This window comes from Salvelinus alpinus, chromosome 21, assembly GCF_045679555.1.
Source record: "Salvelinus alpinus chromosome 21, SLU_Salpinus.1, whole genome shotgun sequence".
Lineage (NCBI taxonomy): Eukaryota > Metazoa > Chordata > Actinopteri > Salmoniformes > Salmonidae > Salvelinus > Salvelinus alpinus.
Window position 1 is genome coordinate 17,447,323 of NC_092106.1, and position 12,016 is coordinate 17,459,338.

The window sequence follows — 12,016 nt, forward strand, 5'->3', positions numbered from 1 at the left end:
AGAGAAAGAGAGGAGACATGAAGGGACAAAGGGAAGAGAGAAGAGACGAGGGAAGAGACAGAGAGGAGACATGAAGGGACATAAAGGGAAGAGAGAAGAGACAAGGGAAGAGACGAGGGAAGAGAAAGAGAGGAGACATGAAGAGACAAAGGGAAGAGAGAAGAGACGAGGGAAGAGAAAGAGAGGAGACATGAAGAGACAAAGGGAAGAGAGAAGAGACGAGGGAAGAGACGAGGGAAGAGACGAGGGAAGAGAAAGAGAGGAGACATGAAGAGACAAAGGGAAGAGAGAAGAGATGAGGGAAGAGAAAGAGAGGAGACATGAAGGGAAAAAGGGAAGAGAGAAGAGACGAGGGAAGAGACGAGGGAAGAGAAAGAGAGGAGACATGAAGAGACAAAGGGAAGAAAGAAGAGACGATGGAAGAGAAAGAGAGGAGACATGAAGAGACAAAGGGTAGAGAGAAGAGACGAGGGAAGAGACGAGGGAAGAGACAGAGAGGAGACATGAAGAGACAAAGGGTAGAGAGAAGAGACGAGGGAAGAGACGATGGAAGAGAAAGAGAGGAGACATGAAGAGACAAAGGGAAGAGAGAAGAGACGAGGGAAGATAAAGAGAGGAGACATGAAGAGACAAAGGGAAGAGAGAGAGAAGAGACGAGGGAAGAGAAAGAGAGGAGACATGAAGAGACAAAGGGAAGAGAGAAGAGATGAGGGAAGAGAAAGAGAGGGGACATGAAGAGACAACGGGAAGAGAGAAGAGACGAGGGAAGAGACAGAGAGGAGACATGAAGAGACAACGGGAAGAGAGAAGAGACGAGGGAAGAGACAGAGAGGAGACATGAAGGGACAAAGGGAAGAGAGAAGAGACGAGGGAAGAGACGAGGGAAGAGACAGAGAGGAGACATGAAGAGACAAAGGGGAGAGAGAAGAGACAAAGGGAAGAGAAAGAGAGGAGACATGAAGAGACAAAGGGAAGAGAGAAAAGACGAGGGAAGAGAAAGAGAGGAGATGTAAGGAAGAGATTGAGAATATATGAGCCATGTTCATCAAATACAACAGGTGATTCTAAACTTGTAACCTCTTCTTCTCCTCCCATGACTTACCCAGAGTCCTCTACTCCTACAACTTACCCAGAGTTCTCGGTCTCCCCTCAGCATACTGAACAGCAATTTGAGCTCCTTCACTGTGATGCTGTAGCTGGCCAGCACTCCTAACATATCCACCAGCAGGTCTACACACACACACACACACACACACACACACACACACACACACACACACACACACACACACACACACACACACACTAGTGTTGAGTTGGTACTTCACAGGCAGATAGGGTTTCATTATTTACTGTAAAAAATCCACAATAGAAACATGCCCTCATATTCACAACCGAATTAAAAAGAAAATGCCATGCTATTAGTTTACCTTCTGAAAATAAATGTTCCTCTAAACTGCCACTCAGTCTCATTATAAAACATACTGTGACTAATGACATTTTCTCTTTTCAATCTTTCCTCTCCTTTAAGCCATAGGAATTTCAATATGCTTAAAATATTAACTTAATCCACATTCATCCATCCACCCAGCACTCTGCAGTGGGTACTGTACTGTACTGCAGGCTTACTGTAGGCAACTGGCCATGGAACAAGCTCTATGGACTATGTATTCTCTGTGTGTGTGTGTGTGTGTGTGTGTGTGTGTGTGTGTGTGTGTGTGTGTGTGTGTGTGTGTGTGTGTGTGTGTGTGTGTGTGTGTGTGTGTGTGTGTGTGTGTGTGTGTGTGTGTGTGTGTGTGCTTGCGTATGTTCCTTTACCTGCGATCATGTCGTCAACGGAGCTCATCTTCAACAGCAGCTGCTCTATGAGGCCCACCTCAGTGCTGGTCTGGAGGTTACGGACACTCTTCCTGAGGATGGCTGTGAACATGGACCACACCTCAGCCTGGCAGGTCACATCACAGTACTCCAACAGCTCTACTATACAGCCCAGGCTCTCCGCTGCCGCTATGATGAAGTTCTGTTCCAGGTCAAACTCGCCCCCCACCAGCTGGAGAGGAGAGGAGAGGGAGGGAAAGGAGATGGAGGGGAGGGAGAGTGAGGGAGGGAGGGGAGAGGAGGAATGGAGGGTAAGGGACAAGAGAGAGGGGGTATGAGATTAACAGGCATGATTGCCAGTTCAGTAAGAGAGAGGAGGCTTTTCCCTCTAAGAGACTGTGATTGTATTATAAAAGGGTATTGGAGTTGTAATGTAAAATCCAATGCTGGTTGGAAAGTGGAGGGGAAGGGGCATACTGTACCGATCACCCAACAATCAATATTTATATTCTTGAAGGTCAACAGGCAATTAATTGGCCGACTCTAGTAGCACGTGATACATACAGAGAACACACTGTACAGAGGCATGGAGAAAGACATGCATAAAATAGGGTCAGAAACCCTCCAGGTAACAGAAGTAACAGAAGAAAAAAAATGAAAAAAAATAACTAATAGCAGATCTAGCAAAAGAGAGACAGCGCGGAAAAACGTGAAGAAAGAAAAAGTGTGAGAGAGAAAGAGGGTGAGAGGGGGGGGGGGGGGGGGGAGTAATGAGCAATCTGATGTGGTTCAATGGCCAAGCTGTTCAGACAACTGATTCCTATATAGCAGAGTTTACAGAAACAGCCTCCTGCTAAATGTAGACCGTGTTCACACTGTTGCACACTGAACAGACTACCTGGGTTCAACAGACTGCACGGGTCCTCTCTCCTTTCCCCTCCTATTCCTACCCCACCATCTCCTCTGCTTCCCCTCTCCTTTCCTCCCTTCTCCTCTCCCTCCCTTCATCTCTTCTCTCTCGTCTCCTCTCCTCCTCTCTCCTCTGCCTCCCATCTCCTCTCCTCTTCTTCTATCCTCTCCTCTCTCTTCTGCCCTCCTCTCCCCATCCTCTCCCATCCCCGCCTCTCCCCATCCTCTCCTCTCCCCAATCCTCTCCTCTCCCCATTCCTCCTCTGCCCATCCTCTCCCGATCCTCTCCTCTCCCCATCCTCTCCTCTCCCCAATCCTCCTCTCCCCATCCTCTCCTCTCCCCATCCCTCCTCTCCCCATCCTCTTCTCTCCCCATCCCCTCCTCTCCCCATCCCTCCTCTCCACATCCTCTCCTCTCCCCATCCTCTCCCCATCCTCTTATCTCCCCAATCCTCTCCTCTCACCATACCTCCTCTCCCCATCCCTCCTCTCCCCATCCTCTCCTCTCCCCATCCCTCCTCTCCCCATCCCTCCTCTCCCCATCCTCTCCTCTCCCCATCCTCTCCTCTCCCCATCCTCTCCTTTCCCCATCCTCTCCTTTCCCCATCCTCTCCTCTCCCCATCCTCTCCTTTCCCCATCCTCTCCTCTCCCCATCCTCTCCCCAATCCTCCTCTCCCCATCCTCTCCTCTCCCCATCCCTCCTCTCTATTGTCCTCTCTACTCTGCTTTGTCTGAAGTTAATATTCCTTTTATTTACCCCTCATTTTATTTTGGTAGAATTCAGATCCAGTAGTAATTGTTCCGTTATAAAAGGCATCAATTACTTAGTGAGCTTAGTGTGGTAATACCTGCCTGGTATTAGAGTACAGAGCCAAGGGAAAGTATTCATGTGGAATGTAACATCTTGACAAGAACGTCCTTTTCAATGAGAGGAATTGATTTTCAGATCAGACTGTGTGCAGTTGAAGTTAGGATAATGTCTGAGGTATTAGGAAAAACAGGACCAGATCAATCATGTTTATTTACTTTCTCATCTACACCAGAGAACCACGATTCTGACCAAGAACTAGCTTCTCCATTACATTGTGGGTTGAGCAAACAACCTCAACATTTTTACTGCAAATGTATTGGCAGACTAGTAGGCCATGGTATAGAGACATAGAGGAGAAACAAAGAGCCCTGCAGTCTGGGCTGAACCTAATCTCTCTCCTACCTGTCCATCCCCCTGTCCATTCTTCACTCCATCCCTCCATGCACAGACAGCAAGCAGCAGACTAATTACAGTTTCACATCCTAGTAAACTGCAGCCATTGTGCTCAGAGAGGAGAGGAGGAGAGGTATAGATGAAGACATGGGATGCGTCCCCCTATTCCCTATTTAGTGCTCTGGTCAAAAGTAGTGCACTGAATAGGGAATAGAGTGGCATTTGGGATGTAGACATGGACACAGACTAGCCACTTAGGCTGCGTTTACACAGAAAGCCCAATTCTGATCTTTTTTTCACTAATTGGTATTTTGACCAATCAGATCAGCTCTGAAAAAGATCTGACGTGATTGGTCAAAAGAACAATGTGTGGAAAAAATATCAGAATTGGGCTGTCTGTCTAAACGCAGCCTTAGAAGCTTTCAGCCTCTCTCTCACACAGCCAGTCACTGTTAGAGTAATTATACCAGCCATTATACACACCACTTTAGCCACTTAAAACTGGCTAAACCATGCTACTGCATAATCAATATTAAGAACTCAGTGACAGAAAATGTATATACGTATACGTATATACATTTAGCTTGAGTTTGTTTAAACCATATGTAAGAAGGACCCGAGGGTTATCAAAGACTCAGCAGATTCAGAAATATAGGCATATTATGTAAGCCTGAGGTATGCCAGAGGCAACGAGAGCTAACACGATGTCCTGTACAGCAGTACAGCAGAATATCTGCATTCTAAACTCCAGGGATTTATCCAAAATAGCACCCTATTCTCTATATAGTGCACTACTTTTGACCAGAGCCCTGTGGGTGCCATTTGGAACGTCAAAAAAGGATTTGGGGCACTCCTAGAAGCCAGCGAGAGGACAGCAGAAAGGAGAGAGCAGAGAGGAGAAAACAAGGACACAGGGAGTCTAATCATCAACAAAACCTTGAAGATGAAAAGAACAACTTGTGCAGTCCAAAGTCTTTTTTTACAGTGTGGTGGTGTATCTTCAATCGATCACGATCTCCTGGTTGGATGAAAAACAGAATAACTACTTTTTAACTTGAAATGTTTAGTATGCATAGCAGTGCCATTGTTTCTATTAGCAGAATAACACTTTCATTTACAATCTCTTTCTGGATCTAGAAAACATCTTCAAATCAGATTCTTGATTAGGTCCCACAATCACCCAGGTGCCAGATGTCTCTGTGGCTGCATTAAGAATGAGCAGAATGTATATTGGAAACATACAGTCTGGTTACATATAACTGTCACACCCTGATCTGTTTCACCTGTCTTTGTGATTGTCTCCATCCCCCTCCAGATGTCACCAATCTTCCCCATTATCCTCTGTGTATTTATACCGGTGTTCTCTGTTTTGTTTGTCAAGTCAACCAGCGTTTTTTGTATCAGCTCCTGCTTTTCCCCAGTCTCTCTTTTCTCATCCTGCTGGTTTTGGCCCTTGCCTGTCCTGAGCACGTCCGCCTGACCACTCTGCCTGCCCCTGACCCTGAGCCTGCCTGCCGTCCTGTACCTTAACAGGCTACATATAGATATAGGCTCAGTGTTAGTACAGTAACAGGCTACATATAGATATAGGCTCAGTGTTAGTATAGTAACAGGCTACATATAGATATAGGCTCAGTGTTAGTATAGTAACAGGCTACATATAGATATAGGCTCAGTGTTAGTACAGTAACAGGCTACATATAGATATAGGCTCAGTGTTAGTATAGTAACAGGCTACATATAGATATAGGCTCAGTGTTAGTACAGTAACAGGCTACATATAGATATAGGCTCAGTGTTAGTATAGTAACAGGCTACATATAGATATAGGCTCAGTGTTAGTACAGTAACAGGCTACATATAGATATAGGCTCAGTGTTAGTACAGTAACAGGCTACATATAGATATAGGCTCAGTGTTAGTACAGTAACAGGCTACATATAGATATAGGCTCAGTGTTAGTACAGTAACAGGCTACATATAGATATAGGCTCAGTGTTAGTACAGTAACAGGCTACATATAGATATAGGCTCAGTGTTAGTATAGTAACAGGCTACATATAGATATAGGCTCAGTGTTAGTACAGTAACAGGCTACATATAGATATAGGCTCAGTGTTAGTACAGTAACAGGCTACATATAGATATAGGCTCAGTGTTAGTACAGTAACAGGCTACATATAGATATAGGCTCAGTGTTAGTATAGTAACAGGCTACATATAGATATAGGCTCAGTGTTAGTATAGTAACAGGCTACATATAGATATAGGCTCAGTGTTAGTACAGTAACAGGCTACATATAGATATAGGCTCAGTGTTAGTACAGTAACAGGCTACATATAGATATAGGCTCAGTGTTAGTACAGTAACAGGCTACATATAGATATAGGCTCAGTGTTAGTATAGTAACGGGCTACATATAGATATAGGCTCAGTGTTAGTACAGTAACAGGCTACATATAGATATAGGCTCAGTGTTAGTACAGTAACAGGCTACATATAGATATAGGCTCAGTGTTAGTACAGTAACAGGCTACATATAGATATAGGCTCAGTGTTAGTACAGTAACAGGCTACATATAGATATAGGCTCAGTGTTAGTACAGTAACAGGCTACATATAGATATAGGCTCAGTGTTAGTACAGTAACAGGCTACATATAGATATAGGCTCAGTGTTAGTATAGTAACAGGCTACATATAGATATAGGCTCAGTGTTAGTACAGTAACAGGCTACATATAGATATAGGCCCAGTGTTAGTATAGTAACAGGCTACATATAGATATAGGCTCAGTGTTAGTATAGTAACAGGCTACATATAGATATAGGCTCAGTGTTAGTACAGTAACAGGCTACATATAGATATAGGCTCAGTGTTAGTACAGTAACAGGCTACATATAGATATAGGCTCAGTGTTAGTACAGTAACAGGCTACATATAGATATAGGCTCAGTGTTAGTATAGTAACAGGCTACATATAGATATAGGCTCAGTGTTAGTACAGTAACAGGCTACATATAGATATAGGCTCAGTGTTAGTATAGTAACAGGCTACATATAGATATAGGCTCAGTGTTAGTATAGTAACAGGCTACATATAGATATAGGCTCAGTGTTAGTACAGTAACAGGCTACATATAGATATAGGCTCAGTGTTAGTACAGTAACAGGCTACATATAGATATAGGCTCAGTGTTAGTATAGTAACAGGCTACATATAGATATAGGCTCAGTGTTAGTACAGTAACAGGCTACATATAGATATAGGCTCAGTGTTAGTACAGTAACAGAAATTATACCCATTTCAATTTAACTCTACAGTACCGCTCACTTTTTCTCATGACAACCTCCCCATTCTCTCCTTCTCCCCTCTCTTTCTGTGTATTAACCTCCTGACCATTCATCTCTGTTACACTTAACATCCTGATCAGTGATTAGTTCCTTTCTCCTGACTGCATCTTGACAATATGACGAACCAGAGAGAGGGGGGAGAGAGAGAGATTCTTGGTCACCATGGTGACAGCAGTAGGTTGGACTAGTGATGTAATCTTCAGTAAGTTTCCAGTCTAAACAATGGACAGTAAATCAGTCCAAAATATATATTAGAAGTGATTTCCTATTTTCAGCTGTTGGTGAGAATGAAAAGAGAGAAGGAGAAAGAGGATTACATCAAGATGAATAATATAAGATGCCAAAACATGTTCAAAAATACACAGCTGCTCCATACTAAGAGGAATCCATTGTGAAGGCCCGGGCTGAACTGCTATATCCAGCATCAGAGTACACAGACAGCACATGCTAGTGTGCTGTTTTGGTTTCCATGTCATCCTAAATAAAAAATAAAAGCTGGTGGACTTTCAGTTCTTCCATTGGTGCAGCAGAGAATGAGTACAGCAGCTATGCAGCAGCAAACCGTCTGGAAAAGAAATCGCTCAAAGATCAGCCTCACAGATTGGTGGATGATTGTGTCTGCACCCTGTGTGCCTACACCAAGTCACAGTGATAACAGAACAGCATAACAGGACAAGACCATGGTTGTATCCCAAATGGCACCCTATTCCCTTTATACTGCACTCCATAGGGAATAGGGAGTCATTTTGGACACAACTCAGGGCTAGACCAGAACGGAACAGGTCAGCCTGATAGTGTGTAAACTACTTAAGCTGCTCTCTGTCTCTCTGACACTGACATGTACAGTAATCTTCAGTACTCTGCAGGAGTGTGATCTTACACAGCCACTCCAGTAGTCTGAGGGAGTAAACCCAGGGCTCTTCTCTCCCTCCTCGAGACCTGACAAAATGTCACGACTACAAAGGTCAGGCTCCCGCTCAGCCCAGTCCAAGCTGTGTAGTAGTGTGAATAGTGGGATACCACAGCCACTCTGATGCTCTGGGGACTAGAACCACTTCCTCATTCCAACATAATGTAAAGTAATTCACTAATTTGCATAACTGGCAGAACAGCTTTGTGTGAGTAAATGCACAAGGCAAAACCCACAAATGAAACACCCTTTTTGTAGCTGTCATGATCTATACTCTAATCAGCAGGATGGTCAACGTCATACACACACCAAAACACCTATAAAGGTTTAGTCCCAGTGTATTAGCCATGTAACACCAGAAAGGAAACAGTATTTTAAACAACAGCTTTGATGAATGTGTGTAAACTAGGCCATGATGCTGCTGTGAACAGAGCACATATCTGAGAGCCCAGTTACACACTGGTTTGCCCTTTAAGACAAGCCACAATCCACCTCCTGCTTCCTGCCTGCTGCAGCAAAACCTTCTCTCTCCTCCTTGCTGATCATCGCTACATCATCCAGACACCTGGTCCTCTTGGCTTAGACTACAACTCTGTTGTCAGGGGGGGGGGGGTCAGAGTTTCTCAACACAGTTTTGTTCCAGCCCTGCACAAGCATGCATGATCAAAGGGCTAGATGATGAGTTGAGTGGTTGAATCAGATGGGTTTGTGCAGGGCTAGAGCAACAATGTGTGCACTGGACCGGAGAGTGGGGACGGTAGTGGAATGTTGATGCATGTTTAAACAGAGCCCAGCGAGGTAGTGTGACTGGATTACAGATGAACATGCAGCATGTGATGATGATCACACCGGGGTAAACAAACACAGGAACAACACAAAGGACAACTCTCTGTTGAAACACTGTGGAGATTAGAGGGTTACAGTCATATTACTGTTGAGACGTAAACACGTGATCCTGTCTGAGCTACACAGATACAGTATACTCTCCTCCATGCTATCACGTGGACATATAGATGGTCCAGAATGACCAACTCCACCGCTCTGTCAGGTGTGATCTATGGCAGATCTATTTACAGTTAATAGGGCATCACATTGCTCTGCTCCCTGACCCATGACCCAGCATCATTAACACCTGGCATTAACACCTGGCCCGCCCCTGTTCATCATGAGAAAACATATGTCTGTCCATGTGTGGGAGTTTCGACCTCCTTTGCTACAACGCACGCACACATGAAATCCTCTTCCTCCTGTCCTCCCCATCCTCATCTCCTCCAGCTGATTCAGTTGCTGCAATTACTTATATCAAACAGAACATTATATCAAATCAGTAGATCCTTTGTGAGGGCTAGAAAGACCTGTGTGATTTATTGAACAGGAACAGAACAGGAAGGTAGTCTCTGAGGCAGAGAGCAGAGATGTCCTGAGTACCAACAAATCAACCTACAGAGGGAAGAGAGGGAGTAGAGAAGGAGGAGAGAGGGAGGAGAGAGAAATGAGGACGGGGAGAAAAGAGGGAGGATAGAGCCGTTAGGAGGGGAGAGAGGGAGGAAAGGGGGAGGAGAGAAGGAAAGAGAAGAGAGAAATGAGAGGGGAGAGAGGGAGGAACGAGGGAGGAAATAGGGATTCTAATTACCAGGGAGGAGAACGTGAGAAAAAGAGCGCTAGAAGGGGAGGCTAGATGGAGAGAGAGACTGGGGAAGAACAGCAGTAGTTTTCATCACCTTCTCTCCACATAATAAATCAGGGGGAACATGAAATATATTAAATCCCAGAAGAAGCAGCCAGCTCCATTTATCTTAATGCTCACTGCTAACATTACCTGTAGAAGCACAAGTGCCATGACATTTACAATCTGAAAGGAAATGGAATAAATTGTATAAAATAGTGGAATAAATGGAATGTTATATCATTGTCCAAGGTACACAAGAAGATTATCAAGGTAACCATAAATCCTGTAAAGAAACCATTGTATCAACACCAATACACCCTACAAAGCCAGAAGAGGAGAAAGGAAGTCTAACAGAGCTCTAGAAGAGCCTTGAGGATGTGCCATGGCCAGGCCATGCGGTCTCTGAAAAGGGACAGCACTGCAGATCAACATGGGTCCTTGTCAAAAGTATTGCACTAAATTTGGACAAACTGCTTAAAATTCTACCTAGCCGGAAGGGGTTAATCTCATACCTTTAGTCGTATCATATGTGCGCCGCCAACACCTAACTTAACAGAACTAGGGAGAAGTGGGAAATTGAGTTGAACATAGAACTTACAGAGGATTGAAGTGAAAGCGCTATAAAAAGAGTATCCAGTTTAAGGTTCTCCATCGAGTTCATATCAGCGAATCCAGACTAGCAGAGAAATACTCTGATTTAGAGGTCGAATGTGAAAAAAATGTCTCCTACTAACCTAACATACAGTGCCTTCGGAAAGTATTCAGACCACTTGACTTTTTCACATTTTGTCATGTTACGGCCTTATTCTAAAATTGATTAAATAAATAAAAATCCTCTGCAATCTACACCCAATACCCCATAATGACAAAGTGAAAACAGTTTTTTTTAAACACTTTTGCAAATGTATTAAAAGTAAAAACAAAAATACCTTATTTACATAAGTATTCACACCCTTTGCTACGAGATTCGAAATTGAGCTCAGGTGCATCCTGTTTCCATTGATCATCCTTGAGATGTTTCCACAACTTGATTGGAGTCCACCTGTGGTCAATTCAATTAATTGGACTTGATTTGGAAAGGCACACACCTGTCTATATAAGGTCCCACAGTTGACAGTGCATGTCAGATCAAAAACCAAGCCATGAGGTCAAATAAATTTTCCATCGAGGCACAGATTTGGGGAAGGGTACGAAAAAATGTCTGCAGCATTGAAGGTCCCCAAGAACACAGTGGCCTCCATCATTCTTAAATGGAAGACGTTTGGAACCACCAAGACTCTTTCTAGAGCTGGCTGCCCGGCCAAATTGAGCAATCGGGGGAGAAGGGCCTTGGTCAGGGAGGTGACCAAGAAACCAATGGCCACTCTGACAGAGCTCCAGAGTTCCTCTGTGGAGATTGGATAACCTTCCAGAAGGACAACCATCTCTGTAGCACTGCACCAATGAGGCCTATGTGGTAGAGTGGCCAGACGGAAGCCGCTCCTCAATATAAGGCACATGACAGCCTGCTTGGTGTTTGCCAAAAGGCACCTAAAGACTCTCAGACCATGAGAAACAATTTTCTCTGGTCTGATGAAACCAAGATTCAACTCTTTGGCCTGAATGCCAAGCGTCACACCTGGAGGAAACCTGGCACCATCCCTACGGTGAAGCATGGTGGTGGCAGCATCATACTGTGTGGATATTTTTCAGCGGCAGGGACTGGGATCAAGGGAAAGATGAACGGAGCAAAGTACAGAGAGATCCTTGATGAAAACCTGCTCCAGAGCGCTCAGGACCTCAGACTGAGGCAAAGGTTCACCTTCTAACAGGACAACGACCCTAAGCACACAGCCAAAATAATGTAGGAGTGGCTTCGGGACAAATCTCTGAATGTCTTTGAGTGTCCCAGCCAGATCCCAGATTTGAACCCAATCGAACATCTCTGGAGAGACCGGAAAATAGCTGTACAGAAACGCTTCCCATCCAACCTGACAGAGCTTGAAAGAAACTCCCCAAATACAGGTGTGCCAAGCTTGTAGCGTCATACCCAAGAAGACTCGAGGCTGTAATCGCTGCCAAAGGTGCTTCAACAAAGTACTGAGTAAAGGGTCTGAATACTTATGTAAATATGTTGTTTTCTTTTTATATATTTGCAAAATTTTCTACAAA

At 44.3% G+C, this 12,016-nt stretch overlaps 1 protein-coding gene across 4 annotated transcripts in view; it reads right to left on the minus strand.

The window, feature by feature from the left end:
• LOC139547932 (neurobeachin-like) overlaps positions 1-12,016 on the minus strand; it is a 295,912-nt gene that overhangs the window by 249,774 nt on the left and 34,122 nt on the right. For all 4 annotated transcript variants that reach the window (XM_071357133.1, XM_071357132.1, XM_071357131.1 and 1 more), the window contains exons 2-3: positions 1,819-2,050; positions 1,130-1,230 (exon numbers count right to left, since the gene is read on the minus strand). In XM_071357133.1, the coding sequence (XP_071213234.1) occupies positions 1,130-1,230; positions 1,819-2,050 (333 nt within the window). The remainder of the gene's footprint in view (positions 1-1,129; positions 1,231-1,818; positions 2,051-12,016) is intronic.